This window comes from Lolium perenne, chromosome 4, assembly GCF_019359855.2.
Source record: "Lolium perenne isolate Kyuss_39 chromosome 4, Kyuss_2.0, whole genome shotgun sequence".
NCBI lineage: Eukaryota > Viridiplantae > Streptophyta > Magnoliopsida > Poales > Poaceae > Lolium > Lolium perenne.
The window spans coordinates 60,247,650-60,267,536 of NC_067247.2; the positions used below are offsets into that span (position 1 = coordinate 60,247,650).

The following is a 19,887-nucleotide window of genomic DNA, read 5'->3' on the forward strand; positions in this document are numbered from 1 at the left end:
GTGGCTGATGACGTTGGGACTCCAAGTTCAGAGTGTTGCGTCAGTGAAGTATTTTCCCCACAAGGATGATTCGGGGGTTTATATCAAACTCTCGAAGAACTGGATGAAAGAGTATCCTCTTCTCTTTTATTCCAACAATCCTACAGCTAAATTAAATGGCTTGTGTCCCCAACTTCACCGTGTGGTTTTCAAGCACAAGGTTTAATTCGTGTAAGTAAATAACACAAATACAAATAAAATAAGTAAAAATTAAATTAGATAAAATAACTAAGTAAAAACTGTAAAGAGATTGATTATTTTTGGTGTTTTGGATGCAAGTACTAAAATTAAATATTTTTGCATTTTCGGATTAAAATAGTGCATCAAATAGAAAACAATGTAAAACCAATATAAAGACGTGTTTCTTATGATAAAATTGTGGACGGGGTTCATGGGTTCACTTGACTATTATCTCTTAAAGTTGTGATGGATAAAAAACAATTCATCAATGAGATATGAATGTGCAGATAATATTATATGTAAGATCATAATTAATATGGGCGTCATGTCCTATCATAGAGATGATGCAACATACCTCTCTTATACTCCACAAGAAAGAAACTTCATCAATTTTGTATTAAGAATTAACAGAGCATATCAATAATTACTTTGACATGAAGTTTGAATATCAAATATGCTACCTTGAATAAACATGATCATCATTATTGTCACATAATGAACATAGCACATGCATTCACTTTTTCCCTAGTGACGTAGCAAAAGAAAGGCAAAGCCATAATAGATCTTGAACATATTGTCACTATCCAATCACTAAAACCATGCTAATCTATCTAACACACACATCACCCCACACACGCTCTTGCATAGATGTTGGATTAGAACATAAAATTAAGAAAGAGGTATGTAATATGCATCTATCAATATATCTGACCATATAATAAGATCATATCTCATAAAACAATATCATAGAATAAAGATCCACCACATAGGTATTACAAACATGACCATAATCATGGTAGGCAGCTCATATGGCACTAAGAACTATGAAAAACATGAAAGAAATAGATCAATTTACTGCCACAAACCCGTAGTTCAGAGATGGACTACTCAAATAGCTCTCTGAAAGTGAAAAATACACAAAACAAGGTTTTCCTGTTCTGAAGCGTTATAATCCAAATAAAGGAGATCATTAGTAAATCCCTATAAATCAATGTAAAACATGATATTATCATCATATATGTGAAATGGAAATTCGTATTTATGTAAACAGTACAAAACCAATCATTATAGTGTTATTTCGATATTTTGTCATTTTTCTTTAGGCCACCCGTACAATCGTATTTTTCGGGAATAATTTTTAAAATTTTGAAATACCATTTTTTTTTTGATAATGTAGAAAACTGTTACAAGCACACCTAGATTTATCCTGGTATTTTCACATAAATACCAGCTTTCTCTATCGCAGTTCATCTCGTCCCGGAGGGTAAACCTGTCCTTTCCACTGACCCCCGGCCTCCTGTTCCGGGAACGAAACCGCCACCGCCACCCATGTCGAGGCTGGGCCTCAACATCGACCTAGACGACGTCGCCAGGCGCCTCAGCTTCTCCCCGGACCCCGACCGCCCGCCGCAGATGCCGCCGCGCCAGGTTGGGAGGTTCCGGGTGCAGCCGGCGCTCTCGCCGATCGCCGAGGAGCAAGAGGCGGCGGCGACGGCGACGCACACCCCCGCGCGTCCTCCGCCATGGGTCTCCTCACCGTCGCCGGCGCCGCCCTCCGCGCCTCACACGGGGACCTACGAGAGTCCTGCGATGTCCCTACCCCCCGTGTCGCCGTCGCCATCGCCATTCCGCACGCAGGTCCCGGCTCCTCCCACGCCGCAGCAGGTTGCGGCGGCGCTGGGGAAATTGGAGCAGGCACGCCAAGCCGGGCTGCAGCAGGCGTGGGTGGCGGCGCAGCAGCAGCAGGCGCTCGCGTTCGCGCTCGGGGGATGGGAGCAGCGACGTCAGGCCGGGCTGCAGCAGTCATGGGCGCACCCGCAGCCGCAGCAGGCGGCCGCGGCCGCATTGGAGCAGGGACGTACGTCGGGGCCGCAGCAGGCGTGGGCGCAAGCGCAGCAGCATCCGGAGCCCCAGCAGCAGCTGAGGCTGTACACGGTGGAAGGGGAACCCGCGGGGTACAAGACCAAGTGGGAGGAGCTCCATCCCTTCTCCCAGCACCTCCTGCTACAGATCGAGTACGAATTGCGCCCGAATTCTCGCTCTGCGATCGAGGGATTGGGCATCTGTTCCCTGTGTTCTGTTCCGATTTGGGGGCAATTGATTGATTTCTGAAGGCGAAATTTAGGCGCATTGTGTTATTATATGATCTGAACTGAACCGTGGTTTTGTTGGTCACATTGCGTTCTAGATGTCCGTCTTCCCTGTCGAAATCTGTTCTCGTGGACTCGTGGTTCATTAGATTCCGCCGCTGTGATGTTCTGGGGTTTCGAACAGCTTGTGGGGGGCGAAGTCTGTCTGCATGTTTGGGGGATGCGTTATCTGTATTTTGCCACATTGCTCACCTGGTTGGTTCATCTGTGATTTGCAGGGACAAGATAAGGGAGGAGAGGCATGCGTGTGAGCAGTTGGAGCAATGCAGCCGCCTCTGCGACCCGTCAGTCTCCAGTAGCAGTTTTGAACTGGATGCTCGTCAGATTACACAGGTTTGCTTCTTCTGATTCTTTGTTACTGCGTGTGATTTACTTGCAATCCATGGTTGGGAACGTTTCAGTCTTCACAGATAAGTGTAGTAGTAGCATTTGTTGCTGACAAGAGGAAGAGCATGAACGTAGTACTACCAGGTTATATATATTAAGTAATGACATGTTTGTTTCCATTGTGCGTTTGCTTATCACTATGGTAGCGTCATCCTTCAAGGTTGCACAGTACCAGCCAACATTAAGTGCTCTTATGTAATTACCGAACTGCCGCACAATCATGCTCTTATGTCATACAAGTTAGATTTCTCGGTGATAATTGAGTTGTACTTTGAAATCAATTGGTAGAGTTGTTCATACTTCATTCAAAGGTTTGAAATGCTACCATTGCAATGTTCCTCCATGAGATTTGGATGTCGGTAAGTAGTGAGATCAACCAGGTGTTGGGAAGTATTAGTGTCAAATAGTGTTGTGACATTTACATGTTGTATGCATGGAAGATACACCAGAAAGACATCTGCACAATGTAGAACCAAAGTACATCTCTTACTTGCAGAACTATCTCTTCAGTCTCGGCTATTAAATTGACTGATTTTTTTCTGGGACTTTAACTTCAAATGAAGAAGGCTCTCAGGACTTACAAGGCCAATTTGTTTGGCATAATGCATGAAGCCAACTAGGAGAAAAAACACCTTTAACTTGAATAATTGTTTTTGACAGGAGCAATTTTTTCTTCCTGTAACAGGAGATTGGGTCAATCTCCACCATCATGAACAGGGAGAAGGCTTCCATTCAGAGATTAATGGATGCTGTCAAAGAAAGTATGTCCACTGCAGAATTTGCTATAGGTTCATATGTGAACTTGAGACCGTGGTTTGTCAGCAGAGGTGCTGGAATTGCAAATACCAGTTCTGCAAACCATGGTGGATCTTCAGCCGCTCGTACTCATGGTTCTGTAAGGCGGCCCTCTACCTTTATGCAGCGCATTGTTGACAGATTTGAGAAGCAACTTGAAGAGTGTTGCAAATTGATTGGAGAGCTAGAGCAGCTTGTTCAGATGAAGAATACTAAAACATATCCACCTTCTTTGGAATCTCTGCCAAAAGTTATGTCGAACATGCATGACTATTTTATCTATGTTGCTTCTAAGGTAATACCCTGTACATAGTATCATTGTTTGGCAACTATAGTTTGATGCTTTCGTAGAGAAATGGAGCTTCTCTAACATTTTCTTTGGTCCAGGTGGAAAATCTTCATCAATATGCTGATGCAATAAGGATTCAATATCTTAATGATATGCGGAACAGTGGTAATCGGAATGATCCATTTGTGGAAGCGGATAGAAAAGAGGCAGCGAAACAAGAAGCCGCTTCAAGAACAGTCCATCCAACATTGGCTGTAAGTAAACCTTCAATTTGTATAGCAGTTCTCAGTGTTCTCACAAGTAACACTTGATGTAGTCAGGTTAGTAAACCTTGAATTTTGTGCAGCAGTTCTCCTCCCAGCTAACATCTTGCGTGGTCATGTTAAACTTTGTTTCTCATCCTATCCTTGATTGGTTTTCCAACATTCATTTTTTTGTGATTCTCCTGTGTATCTCCTCTGAGCTACAGGCCCACCCGTCTCCACACAGAATGGTGATGCCCCGAAGCAGGCGTCAGATGTGCAACTGAATCAGCTTCGCATCAGTCCTTTTTCTTGTATGTCCTTCTGACTCCATCCCTCTTCCCTCCTTTTTTTACAGCAGCCTATGATTAACTTGTTTAATGAGAAACTGCAGTGGAACTGTCTGACATAAGGGCAGACTGTGCTTCCAGATGTAAAAATACCTGGTAACTATATGGAAACCTATAGGACTCACAGGATAAATCGACTGTGGCCACCTCAGTTTTCTTCCTATCCGTGGCTAAGCTAACATTGCTTCAGCAGTTTAGCCCATTTAAGGTTTAAAAACGCTGACATTGACTTCTGTAAATCACTCAGTGATGAAACCTTATTAGTCGTCCAACCACTTACAAAGTAATCAACTTCGAAGATACTTTATTATAATCTTCTTCGACCAAGCTACTTGTTAGTGTATTGACTGTGAATCCATTTCACGTTTGACTTTGACATTAATAAAATCTTAATTGTGGAGCTTTATACTTGAAGTGTTGATTAACCATCAGGCATTTAGGTGTGACATGGGAATTGTGATATGAGATTTCTCTTGAAGAGGATGGGATACGATGTGATTGTGTAAACTGCACCATTGTTGATTATAAATGCCACGAGAACTAGAACAATAAAGGTATTTTTGGTGAAATAAAATATAGGGCTAGAAGGTGATTGCTGTTTGGCTTCTCACTGAATGGTTTGGATTAGTACTTGAAGAATTTTCCACACAAAAAGGACTTGGTTAAACAGTATTTTCAAATCCATCTAGGGCCACATTCTCTCTGCTGTGTATATAACTTTTCACATGCATGTCGCTGTTTCTCTCTCTTTTGCGGAATAAACTTCATGTTTTCTAAGATAATCAACTTGCCTTTTGGTTAGGACGGTCAGCTTATCTAAACTTCTAAAGCGCGAAATACATGCTTCTGTTGCTTCGTCGAAAGCTGCCACATTAGTACCCAAGCCATATAGTCTGTTATCATGGAGGGTCCTTACTTGGTTATGGCATGTAGTCATATTCAATTACAAATTCTGGTGGTTTGTCCAGTCTAGCTGTCCTCTTGCTTTGCCATTGCCTCTTTGGTTATGTAGTATTAACTTTGCCTTGTTTCCCAGACGTAAGCGCTGACGGCAGTTCATACGCGTAGGGTACCCATAAAATACTGGGAACTTTAGCCGTTGACATTTTGCTAGTTGATCATTTCTGTATCTGGTTGTACACCAAAGCCGCTGCCAGAACAGTCCATCGAACATTGCCTGTAACTCTGTAGGTAACCTTCATTCTGTATTGCAGCTTTCACAAATAACATCTCATGTAGTCAGGTTAGTAAACCTTGAATTTTACGTAGTAGCAGTTCTCAGAACTAACATCTCACGTGGTCAGGTAAAACTTTGTTTCTCATCCTATCCTTGATTGGTTTCCAATTTTTATCGTTTTGTCATGCTCCTGTGTATCTCACACAGAATGGTGACACCCTGAAACAGGCGCCAGATGTGTAACTGAATTAGCTTCACATCAGTCCTTAAATTGTTTAATAAGAAACTGTAGTGGAGCTGTCTAACATAAGGGCAGACTTTGCTTCCAGATGTAAAAAATACCTGGCAACTATATCAAAACCTATAGGACTCACACGATAACTCCATGGCTATGGCCATCTTGGTTTTCTTCCTTTCTGTAACGAAGCCAATTGCGTCAGTAGTTTAGCCCATTTAAGGTTTAAAACACTGGCGTTGACTTGTGTAAATCACTCAGCGATGAAACCTTTGAGTCGCCCAATAACTTAGTAACTAAGCTTTGAAGTTACTTTTAGAATCTTCTTTGACCAAGCTACTTATTACTGAATTGACTGTGATAATCCATTTCATGTTTGACTATGACATATGCAGTACAAATGATATTAATTGTGGAGCTTTGTGCTTGAAGCGTTGATTAACCATCGTGTATTTAGGTTGTGACATGGAAATTGTGATATGAGACTTGCCTCTCTCAAAAAAAAAAAAAAAAGGTTACAATGTGATTTTGTCAACTGCCCAGCGGTCTGACTAAAATAACACGAGAACTAGAACAATGAAGGTGTTTTGGTGTTATAAAATTTAGGACTAGAAGGTGATTGCTGTTGGGTTTCCCACTGAATGGTTAGGATTAGTACTTGATAGGATTTTACACACAGCATGGACTTGGTTAAACAGTATTTACAAATTATCTACAGCCATATTGCTGTCTACACGACTTTTCACATGCATGTGTGTGTTTTTCTTCTTTTTGCGGAATAAACTTCATGTTTTCCAAGATAATCAACTTGCTTTTTGGTTAGGAGGATCTGCTTATCTAAACTTCTAAAGTGCGAAAGTACATGCTTATGTTTGCTTCGCTGTAAGGCAAGCCATATAGTATGTTATCATGGAGGGTCTTTACTCGGTTGTGGCATGCTGTCATATTGGATTACCAAATTCTAGTGATCTCCCCAGTCTTGCCGCCCTCTTGCTTTGCCATTGCCTCCATTCGTTATATATAAGTATTAACATTGCCTCGTTGCCCAGAGGGAACGTAAGCGCTGACGGCAGTTCATACATCAGATGCCCCCAAAAATACAGGGAACTTTAGCTGTTGACATTTTGCTCGTTGATCATTTCTGTATCTGGTTCAACTGGTTGTACACCAAAGCCGTACATGTTGCATGTGAACATGTGAATGCCTCATCTCTGAATTGTTCCATAGCTAGCCATGTTAGAACGCCATCGCCCATGCTGTTCAATTTATTTATTTCATTTCAAGGCTGACGTGTTGTACTTGTGAGAACTGAGATGGATGGATCTAACTTGAATTCGCCTTGCAGTTTGGAGATTCGATCGTCATGCTCGTCGGTGGCACTTCACGTGCGTAATCAGTGACATGGACCGCGACTGGGGAAGCTGCGAAGAAGCGACGCCCGGCAACAACCACTTGGGACGGGTCAACTTTTTGCTTGGTTTGCTTGGTTTTTAGGAGTAGGAAATGGTTGGTCATAGTGGTGCTTCAGGTCGTTGTCTCCAATGAGCACACGATTCAGTCAGGTCACACAGCTAGCTTCCCGGGTAATGCGACAGAAGGCAGCCCAGTTTGCTACGACCATTCCCATGACGGGATTCTCTGAATTTTGGCGTATATTCTTCCTCTCCCTCTCTAGTTTAGAGTGCGATATACCGTACTAGGTTGCTCAGGTTTGGGATCATGTACAGGTCTTTGTGTGAAGATGGTTCATATATACTAGCTGTGATTACTGGTCAGGTAGAAAAATGCATAGGAACTGTACAGAAGTTGGAAGGGAGCAAACTCCCACCAAAAATATGGAAGTGGTCAAGTGGATAGATATACAATCGACCTCATATCTGTTTCCCCGGAACAAAAGAAGATTTCTTAAATGTTAATACATCTCGTTGTTGTATCATGGTTCTTGTGACTATATTCTTCGTGTCGTACATTTGTGCCAACAAATTCGGTTGTATTTTCGTACTACTATGTTCAGCACAGTGACTACAAACTGCTGCACCGTCAACGTTTTGAAGAGAAAGGAAAAAAAGAGTCAGGATCACACGTGAAGTCACAAACCTACACAAATACAAACAACATCGCCCAAATAACTCCGGAGAGTAGAGCTTTTCAAAATGTTGTCGAAAACTTATCTGGCCACCCAGTCCGACCTAGTTGGGGCGAACCGTAGAAAAAGATCTCCAAAATCTGCGCGGCCCCACGGCCCCCACGCTAACCGAACATAAAGAAGCCGCCGCTCACCTCCCATCCTTGGACCTTGCTCCATCCCATCTCCCACCCTTCCCCCCACCTTGCCCTCTCCGCCGTTGACCTCGTCGGCCTCCGCCGCCGGCGAGGCCCCGTATCGCCGGAGACCCATACCCTCCCTTCACCCGCCTCCTTCTCAAATCCAATCTACCCTCCCTTCCCCGGCCCGGCTGGCCGTATCAGCGCCCGCCGACCCTGGGAACCCTAGATCCCCTGGATTCCCGGAGCCCCCGCTCCGGCGCCGCCCCGATCGCCGCGGAGGAAATGCTCTGGCGCGTCTCGTGAGATCCCGGCCCGCCAAGACTCAACTTTCCCGACGATGGCGATCCGCATGACCGTCTCCTACTCCGGCTACGTGGCGCAAAACCTCGCGTCCTCCTTCGGCCTGCGCTGCACCGCCGCCGCGGGCACCGCCGGGGCGGCGCCCGGCGCCGGGTGCCGCGTCCTCCAGGACGCGCTCTCCCGCCCCTTCTGCCTCTTCTCCTCCTCCCGCCGCCTCGACCACCACAACGACGCCGAGGACCACAACCACCCCAAGCCTCTCCCGCCCACACCCACCGCCAAGGCCCTCCCCGCCAGACGCCTCACCAGGACCCTCGTCGCCTCCGATGGCGGCAGCTACTCACTCTTCGTCTCGCCGCCGGGCTCCCCAAAATCAGACGACCCGCCGCCGTCGCTGGCTGTCGGCCTCCTCTCCGTGCTCGCCTCCGGGGTGGGCGGCGGCGCTTCCTCGCTGTCCGCATCCCCATCCATATCATCCGGGCTGAACCCAGCCGCGCTCCTCCCGTTCCTGCAGGCGAGCAAGTGGCTTCCATGCAGCGACCTCATCACCGGGGCATCGTCCCGCAGGTCGGCGCGCCCCGCCACGGCACCCACACCACCCACCCCAGCCCCCTCTCGCCGCCAGCCACCCGTGCCATCCCCCGCAGTGGCGGCCCCGTCCAAGGCGGGCGTGATGGCATTGCTCGGCGGCAGTGGCGGCCCCTCCAAGATGGGCGTGAAGGCATTGCTCGGTAGCAGCGGCGGCGCGGGGGCTGCCCCTTCCGTTGCCGCGCCATCGGTTGTTAGTAGTGCAGCAGCCTCTGGTGCTGCTGGGATGGTCAGAAAGAGCACCGCCGCTCTTGGTACCGGTGCGTCGGTGAGCAGGAGGAACAGCTGGCTGTCGAGGTGGGCCAACTCGTGCTCGGATGATGCCAAGACGATGTTCGCTGCCGTGACTGTGCCGCTGCTCCACAGATCCTCTCTGGCTGAGCCCAGGTCCATCCCTTCGAAATCCATGTATCCTACATTCGATGTCGGTGACCGGATTCTCGCTGAGAAGGTATAACTAATTCCCAGTCTTCCTTGTGTGCCAGTTTCTTTCCTGTGATGTATTGGTGCTGATGGTGCATACTTGTTGTAGGTTTCATATATTTTCCGGGAGCCGGACATTTGTGACATTGTGATCTTCCGTGCGCCTCTAGTCCTTCAGGTATGATATTCGGTCCGTCTTCTTTCTTCTCTCTGGTCCATGATGGAATGTGGCATGATCAGGATTTCTTCTTTTTTGCAGAACATGGGCTACAGCTCAAGTGATGTGTTTATCAAGAGAGTTGTGGCGACGGGCGGGGACGTCGTTGAAGTAAGCTTTTATCCGAAGGGTAGTGGCTTCTATTTGTCTCCCTTTATTTCTGTTTTTCTGTTTGCATTAGTTCTAACCATTTGTACTCACCTTTTTTTGAATAGGTGACTGATGGTCACTTATTGGTTAATGGAGTAGTCCAGGATGAGGAATTTGTGCTTGAGCCAGCCAACTATGAAATGGGTCCAGTGGTATGGCATCTTCTAATCTTACCAACTACCAACTGTTATAACTTGTACTTCTTTGCCTTATGTTAAGATATTGATTGATGCCCTGACATATCCGTAAAATGTTCAATCCACTACTGTGCTTTTTGTTAATAGTTTGACGTAAAGTCACTCTGATCCATGTGTAGATTGTTTGCTTGTTCATAGGAGCCAACATGACTTGATAATAAAGCTAGCACTTTCATTTCTTGAAATTACATTGCGGTGTAGTGTACGCATATTTACCAGTTGTTATTTCCGTTTTCCAGAGGATACCTCCAGGCTACGTGTTTGTGCTGGGGGACAACAGAAACAACAGCTTCGATTCCCATAACTGGTACGCTGGACCTCTATCTATAAGGCGCCTCAGTTCCTAAGCCCGATTTCAACAGCATGTATCTCATATGCTATTTGTGTCATTACAGGGGACCGCTCCCGGTGAAGAACATTCTCGGGAGATCTGTGCTTAGGTACTGGCCACCATCGAAAATCACAGATACAATCTATGACCATGATGTGCTTCTTGGCGCAGCAGGCATCGCCTGAGGTGTAGTTGGTGTGGCAAATGTCAAACCAACCCATTTTTTTGGCAGAGCATCACTGTTAATCTCAGCCACATTTTTTCTCCTCTAGCTATTTATTTGATTGATGTCGCCTTGCACGTAATGCTTGGCTGACTCTCAGTTTTTCCCTGCCCTAGCAGCAGATGCTTGTTTAGAGGCAACAGTTCTTGTACTGTAACCAGAGATTGCACTCACTTGTGTGTCATAAAAAGGATGAATCAGCATCTGTCGCAACACATTGAAATTTTGATATGTTTTTGACACTAGGAGAGCTGGCCGATCTGTTTCAGATCTTTAATGTAAAAGAAATCAAAAGCAAGACAAATTGTTCATCTTATTTCTTGTGGAGCGTTATTGCTCTCTTTTAAATTGTACTCGTCTTCGATGGTGGAAAAGCCATGGCCAGTTTTTAAACGTCTTATATCAGATGATGTTTTGGTCCTGTTCGCTATGTTGTGAATTTTGATCTGTATCCAAATGTTTAATGTAAAAGAAATCAAAAGCAAAACAAATTGTTGTTATTTCTTGTGGAGCGTTATTGCTCTCTCTTAAATTGTATTCGTCTTCGATGGTGGAAAAGCCATGGCCAGTTTTAAACGTCTTCATGTATCATACTCCGACGTATTGGTCCTGTTCACTGTGCTGTGAATTTTGATCTGTATTTATTTGATTCTTGTATGTGATTTGTTCTTAAGACATGAGAACCAGTTTTCTTGAGGTTCTCCTCTTTATTACTCTCAAAACTACAATCTGTGCAGTGATGTCAGTAACCTGAAAAGAAAATGAAGTACCTAGTGTTTGCGAATGACAGAATGCTAGATTGAAAACAAGGTTAAACTTTACCTGCCCGGTAGATTGAATATTGAATACAGAACCAAAAACTTGTCCTTTTTATAGATAGCTTGACCTTCCACCATCTACAGGTTGAAGTGCTAATTGTTCTAAGAAATGGAAATGTCTTGCACATTTAATCCTTGCTAACAGGAGATTCTCCTTTTTATATCTCCAAACTGTAAACTATGAGAGACGAGAGTGCTTCGTTGCTACATTAGAAATGAAATAAAGTGCCACATACAAATATACAATGCTTGGCTCTGGCCGTGCTATGTTCATTAGGAATGAAAGGTTTAAACTCAGTCAGGAATCGTGAGCAATTTGAACACTGCATTACAGACAACCCCCATTTTCAGTTACACTTTTGTCCGAGTAAATTTTACACGAAATTGATGTATATGTGCAATTTCCTACCAGCCCTATGACTACCAGAAGTAAATAACAAGAAAAAAGATGTTACCACTTCACATCCAATGACAACGGATCAGGGGGGAGAACAAAAGACATGAAGTCTGTGAAGGAGACGTTTGAAGTCAAGCTGCTCCAGGAACTAGCGTCCACTATTTGAAAAGAACTCCTTACCTTCTTCACTTGCATAGACTTCAGACGTCCCTCTTCTTGAACCCTAGCGATAACGTCAAGTGAGACTCGCTGGACCATAGGTAAAGTTTTCCACTCTGGAACATCATCCCAGAGATCATCCTCTTCAGTGATGTCCCTCTCGAGCTCCAAGCGAAATTTTACCAGAGTCAGCGACGTCACTTTAGCTTCGATGAAGTTCATTGATCTATTGAACTCATTCCTCTGGCTGAACCAAGTCTTCAGTTGATTTTCAAGCCTTGGTAGCCTTGGACTGATTGAGCAGAACACACATGCTGAGATCAACCGATCTGGCATGTTCACTTCAGGCTTGTCTGAAAGTAACTCCACGGTATCATCAGAGCTCAACAAATACTTCATCTGGCCTCCTGACACATCAGTTTCACGCGCAATCATTATGACCGATCCTGCGACACTCACATGAAGCAACGGTGCACATGTAGGGTGGCTGAGAGGCAGTATTCGGCTTAGGTCCTTGTTTGTAGCCAACAAGCTTCCATTTGCTAAAAGACCTATACTGTGAGGGTGGGTAAAGTACACTTTCTGTGCACCAGTAATCTTTAATGCAATACCAGCACCAACAAGCACCCTCTTCAACCCTGTATATGTGGCATTCAACTGCAAATGAGGTGCAACATAAGATTGTGCAGCAGTCGACGGGGGAAAATGCAGTAGTCAACAGTTGATTTAACAAACAGTGCATGAAACAAAAAATGTTTGAACACTATGAGTTGAAATTATGAAGTTTTATATCAAGTAATTCATGAAAGGCTGTACTCCCTCCGATCCAAATTACTTGTCGCGGATTCCATGAACCTAGAATTTTAGGCAACATTTTGCCTAAATCTGCAACAAGTAATCTGGACAGGAGGGAGTAACATATTTAGTCATAGCCAGCTTACAAGAAATGCCAAGCACAGTATGTGGCCTATCTAATTTTTATTTGGTGACTGTTCTAGACAAAACAAACACAAACAGAAAACAAAGATATCCAGTAGCAATTTATCTGAACTCTCCAGCATACAACAATCAAAGATATACAGACTTCACAACTACAAACTAAAAATCAGTGCATGTCTAATTATCCAATTGTTGTTCCTTCCTTCTCCACCCAGAACAGCCCTGCCCACATTTTATGGCATGCCAGAACAAAACGCTGTGCATTCTGTGTTGATACTTTTGGAGTAAACTTAAATTCAAAATGAAACGTTCAGGAAGTTACATTTAAGTCGACTACATAGGGGCCATTGGGAAGGAGAGGGTATTGATTTGTTCCCCCTAGTTAGGGCGTTAGTACCATATGTGTTTCAATGCACTACTTAAATGCATAAACATAGCAATTTAAATGCGCACACAGTGGACACTCGTATCATCTTCCTACTCTGGTCAAATTTGCAACGCTCAATCAGGGTCAGAACAGCATGTGTAACCAAACTGAATGTTTTGGTTTGTTTTAATTTTGTGGCATATCCTTGGAAGTTTGCCATCTACTCTGGTCAAATTTGCGCATACTGAGAATGGACTAACAACAGAAACTAAGCAAGGGAACCGTACTAGATATAGCATTCAGACACTGCTGCACACCAATCAACACTGCCAATCAATTTAATGCCACGGAAGAAAACTAAAAGGGGGAAGAAGAAGAAGCAGGAAGCCGCTATATGATTCACCAACTAAAGTATAGTAGAAATCGCTTTCATCTTACAAGTGACACAACTTTAGCTATATGCAACCCTTAACCCTTACGATGCAAGCAAGCAAACCGGAAGCAAAATCTGACGCAACGGCAAAGCGCAAAAGTCAACCGCACTCACCGACGGCAACCGGAGCTCCGCGAGGCCCGCGTCAGCAACCGCGACCTGGAAGGGCCCGACGAGGTCGAGGTCCCTGACGCCGTCGCCGAACCCGAGGGCGCCGGGGCCGGGGACGACGTCGATCCCGTCGGGCCCGGACACCTCCTCGATGGCCGGCTCGCCGTCGCCGGGGCGGGACCAGGCGACGGTCTCGTCGGAGACCCTTGCGGCGCCGACGGAGGAGCCGCCGCCCGCGCGGGCGCGGAACTCGTAGCGCTGCACGGCGCCGACGAGCGCGGCGTCGGCGTCGAGCGGCCAGACCCGGACCTCGGCGTCCGGGTCCCAGCGGTACTTGGCGGTGAGGGAGTCGATGAGGTCCTGCAGGAAGGTGGGGTCCGGCGTGGGGATCGGCTCGCGGTCCGGGAAGGTGGAAGCGTGGAGGGTGGCGTTGGAGGAGGTGGTGAGGAGGGAGAGCGAGGCGGCGCGGGACGGCGCCGGGAGCAGGAGGACGAGCAGGAGGAGGAGGGGTGTGGCCCAAGGGGCCATGGCGGGGGAGGATCTAGAAGGTTCGAGAAGGATTGGGGTGGGGTTTGGTGGGAGGTAGGTCTCGAGTCGAGTCGAGTCGAGGCTTTCCTTCCACGAAAGGATCTCTTCGCGGCGGAGGAAGAAGATGGGTGGGGACGAGACTGCGATATGGCGCTCGTGGGGGGTGGTTAAAGGCGTAATTGGAGACTGACTGTGGGCCCGGAGAACCAGATTATTAGTGGATTTATGGCGGTTTACCGTTTGTGACAAACTCTCGACGGCTGGGAGTATGCTTTGCGACCCCCAGGTTTGGACATCCATTAAATATCTGCTGAACTGATTTGGTAAGAGCATCTCCACGGGCGCGGCTCATAGCGGTTCCAATAGCTTTTGTGGGCCGGTGTGGTTTTGGGATCGCATCGGCGCCGACTAGTTTTCGAGCACAATAGAATCGCCGGCATCCCCGTACCAGCTCCTTTGCGTAGGATGTGAATCGGACGCGTCAACACTTCGCGACACGTTAGAAAACGAGCGTGGGCTCCGCCTGGCAGCCAGACGCACCGCTTTCCCCACCTCCTATCCACGTCCGAGCCGACTCCCACCCCTCTAGATCGCCACCGTCGCCGTCGCCGCCACGCCCTCTGCTTGCAATAGACACCGCCGCATGTCCAGGAACCACCGTCCATCGACAGGGCCGCCACCCCCTCGACCGGCAGCCGCTGTTTCGCCTGGAACAGAGCTCGCCGCCACCACGGCACAACCGCCCCGCCCGCAAGGTGTTCGTCTGATTGCCGCGATGGACGACGACGAGATGATGGTGCAGCTGTTCACGGAGGAGCAGAACGCTGAAGCTGTCCGGCAGCAACAACAGCAGCTGATTCTGACGAGCATGTTGCGCGTTCGCCAGCCTTTCTTCGTCGTGCCTCGGCGCGGCGGCTCAAAGCCAGGCAAAATGAGGAACATCAACCAACATCGTCAAGCCAGGGAAACGACGACGCAACTCATTCACTGAAGGAATTTCGGCGCTGGTTTAGGATGAACAGTGTTGTGGGTATACTTCATGGGTATACCATCGACAGTGCCTAGATCCGGCAAGCCCGGGTGACCCATAGATGGTGACGTGGCATGTGGCCCGTCGGGCGGTCCAGTTGCTGTTGATCCTAAAGGATGAAGTCCAATCCGGGATAGGGAAGCCGGATCCCAACCGACCATCGGAGGAAGTCGGATCCATGAAGGCCCATGTGCAACTTGGATCCATGGAGGCCCAGGAATAACCCGGATCCATGGAGGCCCATATGGAACCCAGATCCAGTACGACGTAGGGAGGAAGGCAGATCCTTGACGTACACGGCAAGACATTGTACCGTAGTTAGGCGACCTGTAATCCGGCTAGGACTCTCCATGTAAACCCTAGATCCGTGCGCCTTTATAAGCCGGATCCTGGGAGCCCTAGAGGCACGATCAGAACAACTCATTGTAACAACGCGAAAGCGTCCAGATAATACCAGACAAGCAGCAGTAGGCTCTGTCATCGAGCAGGTGTTCCGAAGCTGGGTAAATCGCGTACCACCGTCCCGAGTGCTCTCCGCCCTATGGCCCCTACTTCTTCTCCCCCTTGTGAGGATCCCTCCTCCGAGGTACCGTCGAATAGGCAACGACAGTTGGCGCCCACCGTGGGGCATGCGGCGTCTGGAGGCCGGAACCGGGAGGGTTCCGCCATGGGAAGCTACGACGACATCATCGCTGTGGGGCGGGTCCTTTACGCCGGAAACCTTCCGATCGTCCCTCCGGATGAGTGCTGGATTCCGGCCAAGACAAACCCCGTCAAGCTCTCCATCATCCCAGTCGGCGGCATACACATCTTCATCGGTGAAACCGTCGATTCCGATGGAAACGCTCTGGTAAGTAACGCTGACGCGACCGCCGTTGAGCGGGACGCAGTCGCGAAGATCCGATCGGAAACGCAGGAACTTCCCAAGGAAGATTCCGCCTTAGATCTGGAAAAATCAAAGCCCACCCAATCCGCCCCTGAGCAGGAAACAAAGGTGGAAGACCAATGCAGATCCGCCTGGGTCTCCTAGGTGTTAGAGAAGCAAAGGTGTCACTTCGTACACTTCTTGGCCCATACCGCCGGAACCGCCCCTCAAGAAGTCGGAGCTGGTCCTGAGCAGGTTGAGGCACCGGAAAATAGCATCGCTCCGGATCAGCAGGAGGCTGTCGGAGAAAGCGACGCTCCGGGCGAAGAGTCAATTCTGGGTAACCTGAGCCCAATTTCCGGGGACGCCCCCTCCATGAGCACCGACGAATTTGATCGCAAGGTGTCGGAACTCGGATACGGTGAACAGTCTGAAGTTGAATCCGCCCAGCCTAAACAGGTTCTCGCAACCTTGGCGGCGCTGGACCAGCGACATTCTGATGACAACACCTATTCCGACCCACAGCCATCCCATGCTGGATCTCCGCTCTCGCGGGTACGTCCGCACAGGGAAGTGCTATCTCCAGAAGAGATGATTGAGCAAGCAGGCATGGAGGCAATCGCACACTCGGATATTCTCAACAAACCAATAACTCCTGACGATGCCGCAGATCTAGAGGCTCTAGAAGCTAAAAGACAGGAGATGCTGGCAACAGCACAGAAATTCGCCAGAACCGCAGCGGCAATGCTGGACGAAAGGAAAGAAGCCACGCACTTTGTGAAAAAATTTCGCCAGCGAGAGTTGGAGGTCGACGAACAACTGGTAAAAGTCAAGGAGCTCCAGCAACACTGGAAAGACAAGGTCACCGAGCTTCAGCAGGAGGCCGACAAAATCAGGTGGGAAGCTATACCTCCCCGCAAGATTACCTTTGCGACCCCCACTGAGCAACAACCACTCGCAACTCCAAAGGATAACATGAAGAAGGCTGCGGAGATCTTAAAGAAGAAGGACGAGGAGATTGATATCGACTACGTCCGAACGCTGGTTGCCTCAGCAATGAAGCAGCGGAGCAAGGCAGACACTTCGCGCAGGTTGGAATCCAACCCGGAGCATTGCATCTCTACTGCACAGAAGGACGCCTACGACAATCGCCATCTTGATGACGAATCGCGCACCGGATCCTCGGAGCGCAGGAGGAGAACCAGAGAGCATCCAAATCCAATCCCTGTACCATCAAAGACACCTTCGTCAGATCCAAACAAGGGAAAGGATGCGATGTACTCTGGTAAAAACAAGTACCGGAATCCGTCACCTCCACCTAGGGGATACCCGCGTCCTCCGCCCCCTCGCCGTCGTAGTCCAGCCGGAAACACCAGGCCCCATGGGCCAGGTGGAATCAATATACGCGACAACATGGCACCCGAGAGGAACAGGAGCAGGGAGCGCACGCCGGAGCCTCGTCGGAGCCGGAACAACGATCGTGAGCCCGAGCCAAGGAGGAGCCGGAACGACGACCGCGAGCCGGAACCCCGTCGAAGCCGGAACGACGGCGGCAGCCAGCACCACAAGGAAGGCAGCCACCGAAGCCGGAGCCAACACCGCGAGGGGCGCGGAGAATCAGAAGGCGGAAGCAAAAGGTCAAACCGACCCCCTCGCAGGTCTCCCTCCCCACCACCTAGTGGTGGAGGCGGAGGTGGAGGCGGAGGCGGCGGTCGGAAATCTCGCTCCCGCTCAAAATCTCCCCGCAACGGCCCGCGCGACGCGCGGGAACGTCTCAACGAATACAGATCTGACTACATCGGCCCAAAGTGCTTCGGCAGGATGATTCGAGAGGAACCAATGCCAAGGATGAACCTCAAGCTACCCGGAAACCTGAAGACATATGATGGCACTGAAAGGCCGGATACCTGGATTGAGGATTACTACAATGCCGTAACCTTCACCGGAGGAACCCCTAATATCGCATGCCGCATGCTTCAGTTGTACCTTGTAGGTCCAGCCCGGATCTGGCTCAGCGACCTCGAGAAGAACTCCATCTTTTGCTGGTTTGACCTGAAGAACGCCTTCGAAAAGCACTTCAGGGGCACCTACAAAAGACCTGCCACGACAAGCGACTTACAGGCATGTATCCAGAAGAAGGGAGAAACATCAAGAAACTTCCTCACCCGATGGTTGGCGTGCAGGAACGAGTGTGAGAACGTCGATCACACCACGGCTATGCACGCCTTTATAGGAGGATTATAGCGAGGAGGACTACTGCGACACAAGCTCACATGCTTGGCTAACGCAAATAAACTGACTTTGGATGATATGATATCCATTGCCAGTGATCATACTGCCGCCGATGACGACGCTGGCGGAGATCTAGCAGCCACAGCGACCCCCCTGCACCAACAGAAGAAGAACCGTGACAACGGTAACAGCAGCAGCAGCAAGCGGAAAAATCCCCCTGATGACCAGAAGAGTGGCGGATCCGAGATGGTCGCCATGGCGTTCCAGCGCGGAGGTCAAGGAGGCGGAAGAGGATGCGGCCGCGGAGGCGGAGCCGGCAGGGGCCAGCAGCGTGACGAGGTCACTGCTGCCGGAACCCGCGCCCCCCAAACCTATGAAGAGTACAGAGACATGCCCTGCCTGGCCCACTTGGATCCGGCGACGGGGAAGTCCACTCACACCAATCGCAACTGCAAGTGGGTCAACGATCTAAAATCTGACTCGGAAGCAGGCTACAAGCGAGCCCGGAAGCACCGCCCACGCGGCAAAGGAGGCAAGGGCAAGAACAAGGACAAGGAGGAAGACAGCTCCGAGGCAATGGACGAAGATGAAGGCTCGCCGGATCCCAAGGAAGGAACCGCAGCTAAATCCAACCCCTTTGGCAAAAAGAGTGTAGGCGCGTACCACACCTTCCTCGGAACCCCAACAGTCCGTCACAGCAAATCAGCTCTCCGGACCCTGAACGCCACAGTCCCAGCTGTGCCGCAGTATGTCAGGTGGTCGGAAACTCCGTGTACGTTCGATAGAAAGGACCATCCTACTGTCGTTCCGAAGGAGTGCTATGCATTGGTTGTAAGTCCCCGCATAGACGGCTATGACTTCTCCAAGTGCCTCATGGATGGCGGAGCCATCATGTACCTGGAGACTCTGGAGCGGATGAACCTTACCAAGGAACAGCTTAAACACAGCACCACTGAATTCCATGGTGTAGTTCCAGGTAAAAAGGCAAATTCCCTCGGCAGCATCAGACTTCTCGTGGCCTTCGGCGATGTTAAAAATTTCCGCGAAGAGATGATCACGTTTGAGGTCGTGCCCTTCAAGAGCTCCTACCACGTCATCTTCGGCAGGCCCGCCTACCACAAGTTCCACGCAAGAGCGTGCTACATCTACAACAAGCTCAAGATTCCGGGTCCCAATGGTATGATCACCATATCCGGAGACTACAAGAAAGCTCACGAGTGCGAGCTGGGCGAAGCCACCTTCGCAGAATCTGTGATTTCCGGAGAAGAGCTGAAAGGCTACAGAGCCGCGGTGGATCCGACTGAGATGCAAACCACCAAGAGGCAAATCTCCGAACAGAAAAACTCGTTCCAGGCCGCGATAGAGACCAAAAACATCGACCTCAAGAAGGGAGACGCATCTAAGCAGGTCTCGATCGGAGCCAACATGGACCCCAAATAGGAAGACGCGCTCGTCGAGTTCCTCCGC

The 19,887-nt window shown here is 48.7% G+C and overlaps 3 protein-coding genes across 6 annotated transcripts; 2 read left to right on the top strand and 1 right to left on the bottom strand.

Annotated features, from left to right (window-relative positions):
• Window positions 1–1,504: 1,504 nt before the first annotated feature.
• LOC127292690 (nuclear pore complex protein NUP58) lies at window positions 1,505–7,726 on the top strand. Of its 3 annotated transcripts, none has more exons than XR_007845315.2 (6): window positions 1,505–2,234; window positions 2,588–2,702; window positions 3,442–3,846; window positions 3,939–4,160; window positions 4,310–4,396; window positions 7,190–7,726. XR_007845315.2 is itself a non-coding variant. In XM_051322135.2 (6 exons), the coding sequence occupies exons 1-5, from the start codon at window positions 1,549–1,551 to the stop codon at window positions 4,367–4,369; spliced, it is 1,422 nt and encodes a 473-aa protein (XP_051178095.1). In that variant the 5' UTR covers window positions 1,505–1,548; the 3' UTR covers window positions 4,370–4,396; window positions 6,894–7,176. The 3 variants fall into 3 exon arrangements, 2 of the variants coding, with proteins under 2 accessions (XP_051178095.1, XP_051178094.1); XM_051322135.2 differs by lacking the exon at window positions 7,190–7,726 and adding an exon at window positions 6,894–7,176 and having other exon boundaries at window positions 3,939–4,094; XM_051322134.2 differs by having other exon boundaries at window positions 1,507–2,234; window positions 3,939–4,094.
• Window positions 7,727–8,079: 353 nt separating this feature from the next.
• On the top strand, window positions 8,080–10,857 carry LOC127292691 (uncharacterized). Of its 2 annotated transcripts, XM_051322136.2 has the most exons (6): window positions 8,087–9,451; window positions 9,533–9,601; window positions 9,683–9,751; window positions 9,856–9,942; window positions 10,227–10,294; window positions 10,383–10,857. In XM_051322136.2, exons 1-6 carry the CDS (start codon window positions 8,450–8,452, stop codon window positions 10,501–10,503), a joined length of 1,416 nt encoding a protein of 471 aa, XP_051178096.1. In that variant the 5' UTR covers window positions 8,087–8,449; the 3' UTR covers window positions 10,504–10,857. The 2 variants fall into 2 exon arrangements, 1 of the variants encoding a protein (XP_051178096.1); XR_007845316.2 differs by lacking the exon at window positions 10,383–10,857 and having other exon boundaries at window positions 8,080–9,451; window positions 9,683–9,770; window positions 10,227–10,289.
• A 741-nt stretch (window positions 10,858–11,598) lies between these two features.
• LOC127292692 (protein TUNICAMYCIN INDUCED 1) lies at window positions 11,599–14,439 on the bottom strand. Its single transcript, XM_051322137.2, has 2 exons — window positions 13,769–14,439; window positions 11,599–12,572 (listed from the first exon to the last, which is right to left on the bottom strand). Exons 1-2 carry the CDS (start codon window positions 14,291–14,293, stop codon window positions 11,811–11,813), a joined length of 1,287 nt encoding a protein of 428 aa, XP_051178097.1. The 5' UTR covers window positions 14,294–14,439; the 3' UTR covers window positions 11,599–11,810.
• Between the last annotated feature and the right edge of the window lie 5,448 nt (window positions 14,440–19,887).